General features: G+C 31.8%; 1 protein-coding gene across 10 annotated transcripts in view; it reads left to right on the top strand.

Annotated features, from left to right (window-relative positions):
* Nup107 (nuclear pore complex protein Nup107) overlaps nucleotides 1-20,264 on the top strand; it is a 100,283-nt gene extending 80,019 nt beyond the window's left edge. For 7 of the 10 annotated variants that reach the window (XM_076515399.1, XM_076515425.1, XM_076515380.1 and 4 more), the window contains 4 exons: nucleotides 1,809-1,988; nucleotides 5,153-5,236; nucleotides 7,276-7,449; nucleotides 20,017-20,264. In XM_076515399.1, the coding sequence (XP_076371514.1) occupies nucleotides 1,809-1,988; nucleotides 5,153-5,236; nucleotides 7,276-7,449; nucleotides 20,017-20,121 (543 nt within the window). In that variant the 3' untranslated portion in view covers nucleotides 20,122-20,264. Of the gene's footprint in view, nucleotides 1-1,808; nucleotides 1,989-5,152; nucleotides 5,237-7,258; nucleotides 7,450-20,016 lie in introns of all 10 variants that reach the window. The other 3 variants (XM_076515409.1, XM_076515389.1, XR_013031701.1) reach the window with 2 other exon arrangements.
* The last annotated feature ends 372 nt before the right edge of the window (nucleotides 20,265-20,636 follow it).

Raw genomic sequence — 20,636 nt, forward strand, 5'->3', positions numbered from 1 at the left:
GCTCTTAAACAGTTTGGACTGTTGCTAAAAGATTTCACCAGCTTATTTGACTGGTGATATTGCAATAAATAAAAATATAAACAATTTTTTTATAAATGGTAAACAAAGCATGCATGCACTTAGATATCTTTTAACTCCAATTCAACTCAACATATAGTGCCCCATATCAATGTATAGACTCATGACAGTTTCTTTAAGTAAAAGTAAACAAATGGAAAGTATTATGAAATTATGAATTTTAAAATGGAGGTATCCTGCTACAAAAAGTGATGAAACAAGAATTAAAACTACAAATACAAATTTATAAAATTTAATTAAACTAAAACTAAACTAACGTGGCAGGGGTTCAGTTTAGAGAGAGAGAGATCAGAAGAGTTCTCTCTCCAACTGGGGTGTTCAGGAACTTTGTAGTTCCTCTTCGTCCCCTTCGTGGATTGTTATTAAGATTAAGTGGTGTTTTTTTTTTTATTATTACTTTAATAAATTAATTATCGTTATTATTCTTGACTTTTTGGGTGGAGGCAAAGGCAGCATTGGAAAGAAAGGCCGGGACCTGTCCCGAAAGGAAAAAGTTGGGCAGATGTGAACATGAATGTAATTCATTCAAATCCAGATCAAATCAAATGGCCCGATTCAGGGTCTGGCAAAAAAGTTGCCTGGGCTGGGATCTAGAAATCAATGCCTGAAGATTTTGATGTGGGGAAAGCGGGGGCTTGAGAAAACCCACTTTCACACGACAGGCACCAAAAGTTTTGCCTGTCGTGTGCCCTGTACCTGAGAAAAAGGAATTCATGTTAATAACATGGATTTTATTTATTTAGATTCTTTGTTGAGTGGATTGTGATTCTTGAAATATGTTGTAAGGTGATATGTATTTTGTTGGTGCACTTGATAATTTGTGTAGTGATGCCGTTAGTTTGTTTCTATTTTCTGCTTTTAGATAATATTTGAGAGAAAGTTCTGTTATTCTATTTCTTATAGTTGGTAAATTACTAATTTGGTGTAGATAATTTGTTGGCGTAAATGATGGTAAACTGAATGCGGATTTTAATATTCTGTTTTGTTGCACTTGGATTTTTTGGAGTGTGTTGTTTGACATATTGTATGTTACTTGACATCCGTACTCTATTGTTTAAAATTTAATTCCTACCTTGGTAGCTTTATATACTTATCTGTAGGCCAAGGTAAGGATTAAATTTTATAAATTTATTATTATGGTTTTAATTATTGCAAAAGTTATAGCTATCAGGGATATGGCTGTAATAAAAGTTTAAAGATATTGTGTCCATTTCATGGACATGAAAACTGAACAGATAAATAGGAGAAAAAAAAAATTTAAAGGAACATAGGGATCGTTGCTGCAATGAAAAGTACAAAAACAAGTAAAATTATACTAGTTCGATAGATTTTAAAATGTTGGTTGGTAAATTTTGACTACTTTATTTAACTATATTGGATCACAATACCCACCAAAGTGGGATTGAAAATCATTTTAAAATATAACCAACAAATATCACTTGTTTGTGTACTTTTTATTGAAGTAATGATCTCTACTTACAAACCTTAAGTACACATTTTTTTTTATGTGAGAAATAATATTTACATCATTATAATTTTTGGCCCCTGCTAGTATAGCAGTAACTCTGTGGATTTACAATGCTAAAATCATGGGTTTGATTCCCCTCAGTGGGCTCAGTAGATAGCCCGATGTGGCTTTGCTATAAGAAAACACACATACACACATTAACATTTTGTATTGTTTTATTAACTTTTCTTTAAACTTAAATTATATTTGTTATTGCCTTCAGCAAGCTCATGATGCTTTTAATGATTGGTTTGAACACTATCATCATGGCCGTCCAAAGGAACCTAAACAACCAGAAAAATCTGATATTAAATTTACTGAATGGGTAGCTTACGAGCATCAACAAAAGCAGTATGAAGCAGACTTCGAAAGATGGGAACAAGCACTCATGGCACAAACTAAGGTTTGTAAAATGTAGAACTAGAAGTTATAGAATTAAAAATTGTAAAAATCAAATGTTAATGGTCCAGTTTTATCCAGTTCAGTTCAAAATATGTTCAGTTTTAGAAAAATATGTTGTTAATTATCATTATAATTATCTCAAATCTATTTTGTGCTATATTTCATTGTGAGTTTTTATGTATACTTTATGTATGATTTTTTATAGTTAAAGTATTTTAATTAATAGGATAAATTCCATAGTTTAATAACACCAAAAGCCAAAAGTGGTAATAGTTATTATAGGGTAGAGGTCATCTCGGTCATCCACAAATTCTATCACTAATGCTTGAATATGTAAATAATGCCATCTCGCTTGGACATTTCCACAAGTCAACCTATACAGAGTGAAATGTATACAATCATAAGATTGTCAAATATGCATTCATAAACACAAATAATATATAGCTAATTAAAATGTAAATGTAAAAACTAAATGCATTCTAACAAAATAATATATATAAGGTGAGAAACACTTGGTACACTTAAAGAGAACAGAGGAGTAAGTTTCTTTATCTCATACTACAAATCCATTCACTGGTAGAAGATTCTTTAGGATATAATTGAATAGTGGGAAATCTCCTCTTTTTATTGGTTGCAAGCAGGTCATATAACTTCAAACTATCACCTAGCAATACAGCTTTGACTTTCTAAGTGGGTATGGCTAACCTTAAGCTTAGAAATATAGTAAAACCTGTCTAAGGCAAAATTGCATGGGACCCAGTAAAATTTCCAGCTTAACCCTTTCGGCACTGAATAACAACTTTCAATGTTTGGCATGGTGCTGAATATATATGTTTGATACTTCAACTAATTACGGTATCAGTACTAAAAGCATGATATCTCGGTAATAACTCAACAAAAGTCCCTGAAATATTCAGTGATTGTACTCAATACTATATATGTTAAATTCAATACATAAGAATAACAGGAATAAAGGAAGTTTGCCTGCTGTGCTGAGCCTTTAAGTCGATTGCGGTTGCCAACCACACCGAAAGGGTTATGCAGGTTTTCTGGCTTTAGATGGTGAACATGCATTTCCTTAATTATATGTAATTTTTAAGCAGAACGTTGTACTTGCTTGACACAAGGGAAGTAAGATGTTTGTGAATAAAGTTATTATACTGTTGATGCTATATTTATTAGAATAAGAACAAAAGTAGGCATTCAAAATATACACAAGTACACAAAATCTTAATCAATTTATTTGAAGAAAGTGTCCAGTTTCAACTGTTCCATTTTTTTTAATGGGCTTTCTCATGCAGGTAAAAGAGAACACCAATTATACAGCCTTTTCATGAAGTTTATTTTTCCCTTCATTTTTGCATACAATTTGATAGCATTAATATAACTTAACACTTGCAATGAAGTAGGAATTTCTACTCACTATCTTTTCCATTTTGTTCATTTTCTGAATCTCTCACACTGTTACCATCTTGCAATTCTATTATAGATTTTAAGTCAATTTTATCAGTTCCTGTTAAAACATTCTTGTGAATGTTCACAAAACTTTCTGCATTCACAGAATCATCTGCATTAATCTTTTCAGTCAGAGTTTGGATTTCACTAGAATTGTCATAACAAACAACAAGTTTTAAAAAGTGTGGGTATTTAGTAGCTTTTTTTTAAAAATGAGGGTATTAAGTAAGAGTTCCCTAAATTTTAAAATTAGGGAAGATAGGAATTTATTTTTTTCATAAGAATTATTTAAAGAGTAGAATTTTGCACTTAAAATACAAATATATTTCTACAAGTCAGGAATCTAGTTTAACTGCAAAAATAACGACAGCAGAAAAAAGAACAGAATATATTTAACCAATACTTACTGTAACAGAATGTTGGAGAATTTATTAATATTTGAAGAAATTAATATTTAATCAAAAATATTTTTTCCACTTTACTCAGGTTCTAATTCTAGTTGTTGATAGATGAGGTAGGTGAAAGACAGTTTTCTGTTTGTGTTACACAAATTCTGCCATATAAAGGGCCTTTTATAAGAGATATCTTAAGATAATGGTGCAAAATTTTTATATTTCCAGCTTGTACTGGTTTCTGTCCTATGCAGTTTCCAGCTTAGACAGGTTTTACTATATTAGAATGTAAAAAATCCCTATCAAGAAATTCTTGGAAATTTTCAATATACTAATAAAAGACAGGTGGAACTTCAATTTGACCTTGTATGCTGACAGTTATTATTCTGTTCTCACAGTATCATACATAATAGCTCATAAGGTTTAGACTTGTAACTACAAATGGATCTATATATGTAAAAACAGCTCGTTTGGGTTGAGAAAATTTTTTACGTAGAGTAGTGAACAACATTTCGACCTTCTTCAGTCATCGTCAGGTTCACATTGTCAGTGAACGAGCCGTTTTTACATTTATATTTCTCTACAAGTGGCCTTTCTCGACATCACTGATTACAAATTGATTGTGTGACAGCAAAAGTTGCATTTTAATTGCTGTTTTAAATCTTTTAAAATAAAGGAATAAAACTTTGAGTTGTAATGTACTTGAAATTAGTAATTATATTAAAATATATAATTATATTGAAATACATTCATATTAAAGTGGTATAATTAAATTTTAAATGTAAGTCAATAACATGTCCAGAAGGGATTTAAAAATGGCTGCTGTGACCAAGGGTTAATAGAAGATGTTTTGACATCATGTGTTTGAGCTTAATTTTGTTGTTGCATAAAGTGTATTTCACTTATCATTTTGAGTTGAAACTTATTTTTTAGTACTACTTGAGTATAATTATCCAGATTGTTCCTCATTCTCTGGAAACTCCATTAATGTTTTTTCTTCTGCCATATTACCTATCATCTGGGTTTATTTTAATCTACAAGAGATGCTGAGTAGTGTTGTTCATTAATTGTATAAAAAAGCATTGATACTATACCAGACAAGGCATACTTTTAGGTTGAGTAAATATGTTCATTCTTTTAGAAACCGTGACACTGTTTTGATGTTGAAGGTACTATGTAATGAGAAAACATTTGCTAACACTCTAAACACGTATACAGTCTGCTACATATCATAAATATTCAACTGATTTTTTATGCTTACCTACATATCAGCACTAATATGTATTTGGCACACACACCCTATGTTTTTTTTTTCTAGGATACAGTTAACAGAATTTATAATGTTCTACTGTTTGTGGATGGTGGCTGGATGGTTGACCAAAAACTTGCTGAACTAGAGAAGGTGAGATAAAACTTTAAAAGTTACAAGCTGTAAGAATTTTTTACTGTATACAACTGGCACAATAATAGCTTGGGCGAAGTAAAAGTGTGATACAGTTTGTTATACATGTAAGGATTTAGACATCTTTAACCATATTTGTAGAGTAGATATTCAACTGCACATATCACAGTTTTTTTAGAGTTACATTCACAAATGAATTAACTTTATTGTCAATATACTTGTCATCCTAATATAGTTTGTGATTCAAAGTTTTATATTGTCTAAATGTTGAAAAGAAATACTCAAATACCTAATCTTGGCTTTTGTGCATCACATGATTCACCTTTCACCTTTGATTTTTTTTTTTTTCTTTTTGCATTTTTTTGTCATTTGCATCTAAGGCTTTTAGAGAGGCAAACCAATCAGTAACTCATAGTATAGAGAGTGATAGGTCAGAATATGAAATTTTGGCATCCCACCTTCTTTAGCTGGTAAGATATAAGATAGTGATACCTATCATCAAGTCTCTTCCCATCTTGTCATGTCTTTGAACAAATTTATCTCCACCACATGTTCAAAGTTTTATAGCCATGTTTATAACCAATAATATGCCATTTTTCATCTCCAAGAATCTGCTAATAATTGTTCCTTTTTTACTCCATTTGTATACCATTTTCCATCATATTTTTTTGTTTTGTTATTATTAAGCTTCAAGCAACTAATAAGATTTCTTAAACCTATTTTTACCTTAAACATTTAAATTATATTAGTTTTATAACATTCTATGTTTTGTGTTTTAAATTTCATATTTGAAATAATCATTTAAAATATTTTGGACCACCAATGACAGCAAAAGGCATGGATTGAAGTACTAATATTATTGCTTTTTATGCATATTTTTTATTGTTATAAAAGTAACTAAAATCTTAAAACAAAACTTAAGTTAGAAAATTTAAATGACAAAAATTATATTAAAACACGGGTCATGATAGTCAGTATCATTGCATGCTGTGTGTGATGAATGTTATGATTCAACCATGACTTGCTTAAACACAATCATTTTTTTACACAAGACTGTCCAGCTGTACTAAGTGACCTTTGACATGCTCTTAGAGGATTTAAATATAGCTACAAAGCAGTAGAAATAAATTTCATTTTTGAAAACTATTAATTTTAGCTGTTAAAGTGATTAGTATGTAATTGTCTATTGCAATATTCAGTTATTCTAGATAACAAAAAAATGATAATGCAGATTCATTTCATATTTTTCAGTGTTTGATTCTTACAGTTAGAGCGAAGAAATTAATAGACAAAATGTAAAGGTTTGCTAGGAAGATTAATATTCATTTAAAAGTTCCTAGGTATTGTATAATGAAATATGAAAACTTGTAAGATGAAAAAGTATTTTGATCTTAATTTGAAACTCACCTTTCATTCAGACTGACTCAGCCAATTCAGATACATTTTTAGTAGAAATGCTTTATTAAAAATTTGATTTTTTGATGCAAAACACCAGCACTGTTCACATGGGTTAAATGATTACTGCTTTTTTTTCCTTTCTCATTACTAAAGAATTTTGTTTGATCCCACTGTCCTTTCTAAGTAAAGTATTAAATTTCTAAGCCAAGTATTTGTATGTCTCCAGTAGATATTTTGTTTTATGATTGTGACTCTCATAAAAAGTATTGCTTAATGATTATAGGTATTAATGCTAAATATTCAGGACGAAATTACAGGAAACTAAGATATGATAGTCTAACCTACAAAAAAAGTTCATATTCTGTATTTTATTGTTGATATAAAAGTTGGTTTTGGATAATGTGTTCACAGTTTTGTTATTTTAGTAGTTTCAGTTTTATACAAATCATGATAATTACTGCCATCTGCAAAGTGTTTACTGTAGTATTGTTCATATATTTGTAGGTAATCTGTAAAAGAAAATTAAGCAAAATGAATTATTTGACTTACAAGCAATAGTGGTTTTGTACCAAAGTAGTAACATAACATTTACAAGTGCTTGCTAGTTATTCATAGTGCAGATAGTTTGACGTACATTTTAGTCACAGGATGAACCTGAAGAAACTGGCCGACTAAACCAGATGTCGCTTTTACGAAAACTCTGCATCCCACAGATGTCCTTCCTTCTCCACACCATTCTTCATGAAACCAAACAGTTCAAGGAAGCTTTACAACTGGCTGATATTATTGCATCAGAAAAGAACCAACTCTACAAGGTAATTTTATGATACTAATATTGTTGCATTAAAAACAAAATCCTAACGATATATTTACAAACAAGAGAAGTGATTCATAGGAATATGTGTTTTCATGCTGAACAACTATGTTCTATTGATAAAACAGAAATAGATAGGTGAGTAATAAGCCCACATAACAGAAACCATTAAAATTCAACAAACGAGAAGTAGACTGGTCTGTGTTGTTTTACTTAGTCTTGCATTGTCTACACTGCAGAAAATTCCACATTACTGTTACATAGCTTGAAAGTAAAATTGTTATTTTAACCAACGTAACTGATTTAGTCAAACAGGTAACACAAATTATCCTTTACATATTTTGTGGTGAGAGTTTGCTTCATAACTTAAAAAGTAAAAATTGTGACTCTTTTTTAGTATCCAAATCATGCAGATATCTTGTTTGCTGTAATTGAGTAGATATTTTATCACTGAACTCCACTCAGTGATTGAGGAATAAGGAACACAGCTTTATTATGATATATTAGCAAAAGTAAATTCCCACTAGTAATGATTCAGAGATTAATCTTCCAACTAATCCCCTGAAAGATGAAAAGTTCTGCCATCTGCTCCTTCTTCTCTTACTCATTATGAGTTCAAGTTATGTCATTTTACTCTCTTCTAAATGTATAGCCTGTCCTTCATGTGCATGGTCATTGGTATCAACAAATGTCAATTTTTAGCTGTTCCACATACTCTCATGAACATCAGTGTTCATCATCATTTGTGCAGGGAGATGCACCATACATTATATTCACTGAGAGCTGTATTTCATTTTCAGACATACACAACTAGGAACAACTAGTTAAAAGATTTTCTATTACCTTGCATGCTACAAATATATATGGTAGGTATTCACCATAACCAGAATTTAGAAATGTTGAAAACATATTCATGACAGTTTGTATAACCCATTTCGCCAAACTATCAGACTCAGAACAATGTGATGAAGTTCCTATATTTTGTATACCCAGGACTTAGCAGAATTCTGAAAATAACTGGTAATTGAAATATCCTCTTTGATCTGAATAGACTTCTTCAGATACTCAAATTCACATGATCTGCTTTTCAATTAAGTTACTCCTGTATATGTAGTGGATACAAAAGGCTTTGATTATATTCTAATGTAACCCAACTTGCATAATAGTGATGACTGACTTCATGGATATATTATAAAGTGACCCAACGTGCATGGTAATGACTTCTTAGTGTAAGAATGTACTAAAATGTTGATAAATGAATGAGCTTCAGCTTACATGATGAAATAATCTCTAATCTTCAACATACAGTTTTTACAGTAAGTGAGAAGATTGGTTATTTTCAGATCTTCTTTTTGTTGAAAGTAACTAACAGCACAGTCAGAGAAATTTCTCTCTGAATATTATTTGTGATGCAACAACACCTTGTTTTCAGCTAGTTGTTGCAACATGTAGTGATCAAAGTATATTTTGTTTTTTAGCTATTAGGACCAGTAGCTATATTACAAATAATATAACAAGTTTCTTTATATGGTAGGAATGGTAGAGCACAAGATATAGAAGTGGTAAACATATACAGAGCAACTGAAAGGTTCAGATTGAACTTGGCCAATACCTGCTCTGCAAGGAAGGTCAGGAATGGCATCCATACTACATTCTTCAGTTTGCAAAGATCACTCTTGATCTTGCAAAACAAGTATTGGCCGAGTTTGATCTGAATCTTTCAGTTGTTCATTTTTTATCAGTGATAGAATCAATTCACTGTGCTGCTGTTCCAGATAAGAAGAAAAGGAAAACTATACTCCTGCACCATTACAAATCAATGTGCAGTCATATCTTATAGTTTTTAAAAAGTTTATAAGCCGTTTCAGTTGTGAATAAGGTGAATAGCCCACATGACTTTTCAACTATGAAATAAGTACACAAGTCAACTTTCCCATTATAGCTCACCGATTGTATACTTCATCAACCTGTTACATGTAGTCTATTGGCTAAATGGTAAAACATTCATACAAGCTATCTGTAGTAGCAAAAACAGTTTCAGGTATGCTTTGATTGTACAATTCAAATTGCCAGTAACCAAAGGCAAGGTCCTAGTGGTTTAACTAATGCCTTCTGAAACATTCAGACATTCATCAACTTGGAAAAGACAATCATGTGCTAGAAAACAATTTGATTTAAATCCACAGAAAATCTTGGGATTTTCTTCATCTTTAAAATTGCATTTTGAGATGAAAAGTATTCTCCAAAGGTTAAATTACTATATCCAAAGTCAACAATCATAGGTTTTGATTTGTTTGCTCTAGAAGGCAGTCAATCAAAGAAATTGTAGCCAAATTTCATTCACTTCTCACAGTAGTGCTCCAATTGAATTCCATAATTGGAGAGATGAGAGCCTGTGCTTTAGCTAATGCTAAACTTGTTTACAATGTAAATCATATTGCTTGTTTTTTCTACACTTTTAAAAATACTTTTTATTTTAAATTTATTTAGTAAAATGTTGTATGTGTAACTTTATACATAAAGTATTTTTAAATTGCAAATTTTGATTTTAGGTTTATTTCAGAGCATTTTTTGAATGCTATTCACAACTCATAGCCCATTAGCATAAAGTATAAATAGTTTTGTACAAAATGGCACTAGTCCAAATCTTTCAACTTCAGTTGAGGTGTACTTTTATTTATTGTAGCCAATCACTGTTTGGAAGCCTAACTTGTCATGGGATTATGTTAATTGCCTTAATCTGAGTCTTAGTAAGTCATAGGTCAGTGATCTATGTTTAAACTAATACTATATACAGTCTCAAAGGCTATGCTGATTCATCAAGTCGAGGCCTGCTTTTTTACAGGAGGTAGAAAAGAGTTTATTTACTTATGTTACTGATGGCCTTCTGGCTGTATAGTGTTCTGTTGATTTTCTGCCTTATGCTTTTCATAACTACACATTCAACACTGTTTCCAAGCAGATTTATTTCCTGAGAATGTTTATGATGTCCTTCCATGGTTGCCATGTTTGTCTTACTAAGAAAGAAAATATTAGTCTGCCCTTAGTATTAGATTTGATATTAGGGTTTCTTTTGCTTTTCAGGTTTTATCCCTTTATGACTTAGCACATACATTCAGGTGAAGTTCTGATTATATGATTATTTTGCTCTTTACCATTCATCTGGAGACCAAATGCTAAATTTTTTGCAATACAATAGTTACAAATAGTTTGTTTATGGTTTATTACTTTCAGTAATTCAGAAGAAAGCTTACTTTATGGCATCCAGCCCCATCTTTATGCTCATTGTTGGAAACTTTAATCAGTCACCACCAGGATTATAGAGATTGTTGTTGTTTTACGATACAATGGACACCAAACCAAATATCTCACTATTTTTGATGTAGAAATCATCTTTGACTATGATGATAGATTACTCTGTTCACTGTGACCTTAAAGTAGGGACTGACAGGCTTTCATCTGTTTCACTGTTTACTCACTCTCTACACTAGACTGCCTGGACTACTTTCCTTAAATTCTGGTGGCTTCAGGTATTTATTCCACTTGAGAATACTTGGGAACTAGTGGTTACCAGTTAACTCAGTAGTGGTTATATATAACACCTGGCCACTCATAACTATTTCCTGAGACCCCTCTTGGATAGTCCCCTGCTTAAAAGAAAAGAGGCTGGAGTTTTTCAATTAAAAATAGTAGAGATACGATGATGAAAGGTACAATCTTTCCCCAGCAAGTTCTTTGTTTAAATTTCACTCATAAATACTGTTTATTCTCTGTCATGCTACTGAGACTTTTAAGGCTCTTGATGAGGGTGGCTGAACTACATCCCATGACCAACCTTACCTTGATGTCTCTTTTCAGTCTTACTTAGCTGCATAATACTTATACAGATAATCAGTAGTGCATCATCCAGGATGAGAGAGCTAAGCAGGTGACATTCTTCAGTTCTTTTTCATGTTGTAGTGATGCCTTTGGTACTTCTAGTTATTGTGGTGTTAATGTGGTTAGTGAAAGTAAGCTTTCTGTCAGAGGTTATCACCAGGTATTTCATATTTCTTCCAAAAATCAGGGTCACATGCAGAGGTTGAGCATGTCATCATGTTGACATATTTTTCATGTATCTGTGTATGTAGGTCTTGTCTTGATTTTCATCTGTAAGAAGTAGGGTTCTGTCATTATAGTAAATTACTGATGTTACTATGTTTTTGGTTCATATACCAGTCATGTGATTGTAGGAGTGTCAGAATGAAATGCTTCAGACTGTTCTTGTTGCAAAATTTATTTTATTTTATAATTTATGCTATGGAAGCTGATTGCCTGTAGAGAGTACAATCAATATTCTTGGCTGTCTCTGCCTGAGCTGGATCACTCCTTGTCCACATGAATTCTGTATGAGATTGATTGAATAGATCAATTGATTGATTGATTGAATCCAGGCTTCATCTTTGTTACTGTTCCACTCGTGTGGAGTGTTTCTGTTGCAGAAATTGTTGCCATGACTTTATTTGGTGATGGAGAAATGAATGAAGGTGTTGGATAGCTTAACAGCTTTGTATGGTTTCTAGGTTGTTTTACGCTAATATGTCTCCCAGTCATCATGTGCATCTTGTATACATAAAGATTCCTGCCAATGTTATTTCTTCTTTCCTGTTCTCTCTTCTTTTTTTTCTTTTTGTTCTTTTCTTCTCCTTCCTTTCTTTTTAAAATGTTTTTTTTCTATATCTGTATATTTTGTGCCATAAACTATTCCAATGAACTTGCCACCACCCTTATTTTGTATTGATTCTAGAATAGGTATAGGCCTAGTATGTTTTAAAGTGGGCCTAAAAACCATAAAATGTTAGCTATCAGGAATTCCTTTCTGGAGGAATTATGTTTATCTTTTCTTTCATTATATTTTTATTTAAAGGAGAAGCAATTATAGTTTTATAAGAGCAGTTGAAGATTAAGGGCTGCTATTCACTACACAATGTTGCAGACAGTTACTGGTATAGTATTTTATTATAAAGTATATAATCTGTAACTGAAGACATGCTAAAACTATATTTAATATAAAAAACAAAACACAAATTAACTGAAACATGACAATATACTAATTATTTACAGTTGGTAACTGCAGAATACCTAAACACATGCATGAGTTGTTACCTTTATAATTATATCCATATTGAATTATGTGGTAAATTAGTATGCAGTAACAGAGCTAAGAAAAACATTAGACCATTATAAAATATTATAATTTCTGTTTTATTTTTCCTTTTTTTTAAGTTTTTTTTCAGTATATATAAACTCTGCTTCATAATTTGGGCAGCAGGGCTTTGCAGATGACAATTTTTTGCAGCACAATGAAAACACTCTTATTTAAGTCTAAAGTACAAACAACACTAGAAATCATGCCAAAATTCCAGACAGATTTTGAGCAGAAATTATACAGTTGCGTAACGTATACATCTGTTAGTAGAATCACATGGTGATGAGCTGTCATATTTTGGAAATCAAACAATTTTTTTAATGTTATTGATTTATTGTTGATTCTTACAATTAAATTAAAATCCTGAGTGAAATGGTAACGTATATTTTATATGTAGGCTCAGGTATGTAGGTTAAATATATTGTATAAAAGCACTAATTAATCAGGTTTTAGTAAAGAAAGGAGGTGTACAATAAACTGTTATTGGGGAACATATCATTTGTTGTTTTTTGAAGTGAAAGTGGCTAGCATTTGTTTCTTTCAGCCTTTACCCTCAGAAAAAACAACAACTCTACCCTCACATACTCTGACAACAAAATGAGGTATTGTTCTCTTAACCAGTGAATAATTATTTAAAGTTCTTTTTAGTGGTATTTCAGTACTTCCAGAACAACCAGTTAAGAATTTATGGTATTTATTTTTAATACCAACATTTTTTTATGAGAACAACTAATTGCATATCAGAAGTATAATAACTGAAGTTACACAACTCTTCCAAAGAGATGGCTGGTTCTTCCAAACCAACAGGCTCTTCTGTTCTTGGAATCCCTTGTTCTGATTCTGCAGTTGAAAAAATATCATTAGCATGACAAAAATGTTTGTCCATACAATAACATTATTTCGTAGTGCTAATTTCATTAAAATTTATTGATAATAAAGTAACTCAGAAAACACTGTGATGTGTAGAAAGTAATTTAAGAATAGTGTCAGGATTACATAAAGTTTGAAATTTTTGAGATAAGGAAAAGCATTTTTGATTTTAACATGAAAATTACTGTGTACATGAACTATTCAGGACAAGTACTTCATATATTTATGGATAAATCTTTATTTTATTTTATTAGGAATGCTTCACTGAAAATATGATTTTTTGTATGTTAAAGACTTACCAAGTGAAATACTGCCAAAGTTTGTAAAGATGTACAAATTATATTAAAAGTTAGGTACTAAATCTAAAAATATTTTAAATGAGTACAAATAAGTCACATGGTTGGTCATATAGACCAACCCTGTGTTGAGAGAGTTGAATGGTTTTTATTTCATATATGATCTTTAATTTCTCTCTAAACATAGTATAAAAGTAGCTTTTTGTTCCCTTCTTTACTAATCAAAATGAATAATGAAAGAAAATCTTTGCATCAGTGTTGGTGTAATCTGTTCCTGTTCCTATATAACCTACTTCCATATGGCTGACATCTATGAATAACATGTGAGACTATTTTGGAGGGATGAAAAACCATACAATCTGTAGTGCCATTCACTTTATAGCACATAGTTTTATCTGTTCATTTATATTCTAAAACAGCGGTTAATTAGTCATTCATGAATTTGAATTTGTAATAAGCAAAATTAGCAGCATATGGAAACAAGTCATAAGCTCTTAAATGGATTAGGTGGTAATGAATTAATCTTAAATCAGTTTTCTTTCCTGATCAAAAATAAATAATAAAATAATTTCTTTTTTTGGGACCAATTACATTTTGTAGGTATCTTCTTTTGTTGCAATAGGATATTTATACTTATGAATAAGAGTTTATCCATAACAGAACAGCGTTGCCAAAGATATTTAGTCATTGCAAAGAATACAATATAAAAGTAATGAAACATCACATAAAGATTACTCAAATAAAAAATTTTCTTAAATGAAGGAGAACCATATTTTGATGACCTGCAACAATGTAACAGAACAAAATATGAAGGGACTGTGAGTATGAAAAGAAAAAAGAGAAAATGTTATTACGGGAGCATATAGGATGTGATGAAGACAGTGGTGTAATATTCTGTAAACTTTTTTGAGTATAAGTAACATTAAATGCAGTGTCAGATTGCTGCAATGAGTGGCATGTAGCCCTTAACCCATCCAAATCCCAAGCTATAGCCCTTTTTAGAAAAGTAAATAAAAATATGAAAAATCTTTATAATATCCAGTTAACTCTAACTATTCAGGCATTAATCAGGTAGAATATTTGATGCTTGGCTACGGTACCAACCCTGTGAAGGATTGTGCTTTATCATATTTTTTATTCAAAATTTAAACTGAGTTTTATGCATTAATTTAGCCAAATCTGTTTAACCTTTTTGTCATAACTTTTAATAAATGGAAGCCCATCTAAACATAACTGTCTTTGCTAGTTTTAGATGTGTCCGTCCTCTATCAAGAATTAATTAATCAGTTGTTTCAGACCCCGATTATCACTCTTGTTTATACATCTCATGTCAACTTTGAACTGGATATCCTTGGTACAGTCTTGATTCCTTCAATCCTCACACTTGCTTCTTAAACCCAACAGCCACAATTTATATTCAAGCCTTCATGTACAACCTTCTTTCATTCAACAAATTTCATGTCTCCATCTTCTCACTATCTTGGTTTTTCTATGACATTTATTACAAGGTGTCAACTCTCCTTATTTACCTTATTCACCAACCATGCTTGTGAATCACTCTCATGCTTCCATAATATTAAACTCTATATTATTTCATCAAAGCACTCAAAAATTTTAAGGCATATATTTTTTGCAGCCTTCATAGTTGTTTGACCAAAGTTTTCAGGAATGGGATGAAAAAAAAATTAGTTTATGACTGCCTCTGCTAACCTTTCAGGCCCATTCTGGACAAAGTACAGTTTTACACAACCACGGAAATTCCAGACTTCTTGCTTGGTTACAGGTTGAGGGCCAGTCTTATCACTGCTGTCTTCATAGTGTCTGTAGAGACTGTTTCTACACTTGATATGCCAAGAAATTCCACTCTTTGCACATAAATGTACATTATATTGGTTCCATCTTCAAGCTTGTTTTCTTTATTTGCTGGAATTCTATTCTCTGATTCTTGGTTGCAGACTGGAATAGGCAATCAAGCACACAAATGTTAATACAGACCCAATATTTCTCCCATTTCAATCTCTTTAGTGTAATCTCCATTAGCTTTTCAAAATTAGTATTATTTTAGACAGGTTGAATGACATGTCACCAAAATTTTGCAAGCCATTTCTAATGCCAAGAGCAGTCTTAGATCTACGTTTTTCTCCTTACTCAACTTGCCAGTATTTAGATGCCAGATCTTAAGTACTGGGCCATTCAGAACTTTCCATGTCAAAACATACATTTGATTGTGCCAAGGGAAAGGTTTCAACACAAGTTACAGCAGTCATCTGTCAATTCTTAATCTTGGTGTTTCTTCCTTTTCAGTCAAAACTGAAGCTATTTGGCATTATAGTTACATTGACATATTTAACCAACAATTCATCAAGTTTGTTTTATTGCATTGGGTCCAGGTTGTTTTGAAATACTCAACCACTTATCTCAAAAGTATTGGCAGATACATATTAATTTTTAGACACTTGTGTGATGTATGCAACTGTAGCATCACAGTCAGCCTCAGTTTATTTCTTTCATTTATCACACCAATGACCATAAAATAACAGTTGGCCTTAATTTATCCTTAGACAGGTGACTAACTCAGCCTATGCTGTTACTTTCTGAACAAGAAACAATTTTTTATTTCATAAGTAGTTTCTATAGGCACATTATATGGCACTTATGCATCTTGAAACTCCCCTTGTGCAGTTAGTGCTCCTTAGCTTAGTCTGGCAGAAATCAGAAAACTTTGCCACAGAACATCAGCTAACCAGTTGCACTGGCAAAACCTATCAATAATATCCTTTTTAACACCTGTTCCAAGGATCCTAGTGCTAGAACCACCATTGTAAATCATATCTTTATTCTATAAGTAATATCTTTTAGATATATCTGGTGCTGTACTTCTTTACTTACGTCTAGTCTGTTGCTGTTTGCTGGAATGAAATCAGTATTCACTTGTTTTAGTGGTGGTCTCACTTGAAGTGTTTGATATATTTTTGATCTACTCATGTATCACAGGAGTCTGTGATTGTGGCCAAAGCCTCCTCATTACTTGACTAACACTAGGTGTTCTCTTCAGGAGCTGTAGTTTTATCCACTTGTTGGTTCTTCTGCCCATCATGATTGAGCCATAATTCAAAACTGATAGTCTTGCCTACCTTTCTTCTTATTAACTCAAAGGTATATTTGTTTTTTGTTGTTGTTTTTTTTTTTTTGGGGGGGGGGCAGGATTACAGAACTATAACTAGACAGATTTATCGTTGATACATGCTGTAGTATGAAAACCATGGGAAGACCAGTGTAGTCATAGTCATTCATTAGGTGCCAGTTTAGTTATATTGTAGTTCTTGGATGTGTGAGTGGCTGGTTAATTATCAGCTAGACTTGAACTTGGCAAAATGGGAGGTGCATACAGATTTATCGTTGATACATGCTGTAGTATGAAAACCATGGGAAGACCAGTGTAGTCATAGTCATTCATTAGGTGCCAGTTTAGTTATATTGTAGTTCTTGGATGTGTGAGTGGCTGGTTAATTATCAGCTAGACTTGAACTTGGCAAAATGGGAGGTGCATAGCATGGGTCAAATGGTCAATTTGAGATATAGTTGCTAGTACTGATTTCTTTTTTTTATATGGTTTGCAGTTTCCACTCTGGGCCTTTCACAACAAAACTTGCTTCTGCAAGAGTGAGAACATTTGTTACACCCAGGTGATGCCTCATCATTTCACCTGGATGTCCTTCAATGAACTTATCCATATGACATCTGTAAAACCATCATAGGCTATCCTTTATTATCCAGAAGCTTATATCATCCATGTAAATAGCCAAACTCTGTGATCCACCTTTTCTGACCCTTGAACTTGCCATGGTCAATTTTACACTGTGCTGAACTGTTGGTGCAGCATCACTACAATTGTATCTGTCTTTCATTTGTACCTCATTTAAGTGCTTGATATGAAGTCCAGGATTGGAATATGTAAGCTAAATTTCAGTCATTTAATTGCATGCTCCTTAGACCAGCTGTAAGTATTTGCTAGAAATCTTTCAGGAAATAATTTGTGTCTTCTTTTGCCACATTTTTGTACAATGGGAGTAGTATCTGCTTTGCCTCTGTCACAGGTATCTAATTATAACCAAAGTGTCTCTGTTGCAGGTTCTTATCTAATTCCTGGTTGTGACACCACCAGCAGATATAACCATAAACTCTAACCCTAAAACGAGTAGTCGATCCCTGATCCAGGGCAGCAGAAAAACAAATTGCTGTGAACATTTTGTTTATCAGCTCTTCTTGACATCAGGTTTCTTCATGACCCACATTTTATATAGCAGAATACCTCCTGGCAAGGAGAGACTCTTGGCTAATTTGTGGTTTGTTTTTGCTATCTTATGTCTTACCTGCTAGATGAGCATCACTTCCAAGACCTGCTCAGCCAGCTTCATGCACAGATCACCTCGTATGACTTACTAGTTGCTATTCCATCTTAGTGACCCTTAATTTTATTTTGTACTGATATTGATTTTTCATTTACCAGACTTTGACTGATCTTCCTGAGAGAGATTGAAGTTATGGATCTTTTCAGTATCAGTGAAAGTACAATGTACATAAGAAGATTTCTTCTGGATTTGACAACTCTCTTGCATAATGCTCTCTTGAGCAACTACTAATTACCTCTCAGTATTAAGCATTTCTACTTGTAAAAAGTGTCATATTTTAAGAAAGAAGTGCTTCTTTTAAAATCGAGTGTTAAAGTAAGAACATTATGTACACAGAAAATTCTACAGTAATATCCTATGATAACAACATTGAAGTTTCTTTTTCCTATTTTTAAGTAAACTGGTTTTCCAAAAGAGTAAATTATGGAGGTCTGTTATATAACATGAAACTCAGCAAGATAAACTGTTAAATAATACTGCTAATTTTCACTAAAACTGATTAAGTTTTTGCTAAGAAATATATATACAGGATACAAAGAGGGATACACCATGAAAACAATATTTTATTGAAACAAAGTGTATTCTTCCATTGAATACTGGATAGTTGCTTTTACATGAATCGTGAATTGATAAAATTGGTTATTCTTCATCAAGCCTACTTCTAAAGTGATTAATTAACTCAAGATGATCTTTCAAATTGAATTCTAAATCTTGTGTTTGTTAATTGAATTGATAACATCAGAAATGGCCAGATCAACTAGAGTTTGCTACGTGACTGGTCATTCCCATTTAAGCAAAGAAAAGTTGTAACTTTAAAGTATCACTTGACCTACCATTATACGACATTGTTGTCAGCCTTCATGCACAAGGTGTAGCTTTACAATCATACCTTCCACAAGATATTCTGTTGAAGGGAATGACAAAAACTGAATTAGATAGAACAAAATTGGCTTAATGAATTTCTTATGCATTACATAAACATTTCACATATTAGAATATAAAGTTATTTGAATAATCATGTATTTGTTTACTGGATTATGAAAGGGTTATAAACTATAAAACTTGCATGTTATACAACTGATTATTCTTTTTCACTTCCTAATGTAAAGTTGTAGGAAGTATTTTATTATAGCTTAGTTTGAATTATATACTTCATCCTACTCACAAAGCTTCTTATTCAGGGTTTATCATGTATATGCTCTACAGAAATAATGTAAGCACTTAGAACTACCATATAATACTTTTGTATTTTAATGAAAAAAGGTTTTAATTCTGATTTTGTAAAATTAGATAATATTTGTATAGAGTGTAAAATAGAGGTATATCTAGTATAAACCTTTTAAAGTTTTTGATATTTCCACATTATTATGAAAGTTACCTGTTTTTCCTTGTGTCTCGTGAAGTAAGACACAAAACTTCAAGATAACAGGTGGATTTTGCTGTGGGCATGATTTTTAAAATATTTATTTTTGTAGTTAGTATCTTAGAAATAGATTGTTGAACATTTTCTTAAATATGGGAATAATCAACATTAAGTAACTCATAGAACAGTCTGAGAACTATCTTTGAAGAACGACTGTGGAACTGCTCAAAATTTAGAAAATCTAGCATTGTGTACATAAAATAATTATGATATTGTTCTCAGGGCATATGCTATCCACATCACTTGATCATTCCCATTATCAATATATTTAAGAGTTTTTATGTTTATAAGTAATTATTACACCAGTGATAGATGGACTAGAATTTATTCCTAAATATGTTACTGTTTCTGAAACATTTTTTTTATGATTTTATACCAGGATTTCAGCAAAGAAGAACTGAGGACACTATTTCAGAAGCTCAGAGAATCATCTTTAGTGCTACTAGATCAGAGTCATGATCCATTAGGATACCCATGGGAATAGCATTTTTGTTATCCCATTGCTTCATTTGTTTCATTCGGAATTGTAATAAGTCTTTCTAGAAATTTATGTTTGAAAAAATATTTATATTTTAAAGCTAATTGAATTTCAATTTTTATTAAATGGATCACAGATTAATCAAGGAAGTTGCTTTTAAGCACAAAATTTTTTATTTTATTTTTTTCTTTCACCCTTCCAAGAATCTCAAATTAGTTATGATATGCTATTTATTCACAGTTACTTCAATTTCTCTAAGGTTAATCAGGTAGGTTTTGCAGAATAAGAAATTTGACAGAAAATGTTTGCAAAATTAAACTACTGGCTTTTGGACACACAAAATGAAGTAAAGCAGTCATTAGGTTAACTTACAAAACAGTTTGAAAGCTCTTGAAGAACTACTGTAGAACTGTTCAATATTTAGAAAGGAAAGTGAGAACTGTCTTTGAAGAAAGACAGCTAGTCTTTAAATTGGGAAGTTTAAAGGATGAGTGGATTTGCTGTTTGGACTTGCTTGATCA

This window comes from Tachypleus tridentatus, chromosome 1, assembly GCF_004210375.1.
Source record: "Tachypleus tridentatus isolate NWPU-2018 chromosome 1, ASM421037v1, whole genome shotgun sequence".
In the NCBI taxonomy this organism is placed as follows: domain Eukaryota; kingdom Metazoa; phylum Arthropoda; class Merostomata; order Xiphosura; family Limulidae; genus Tachypleus; species Tachypleus tridentatus.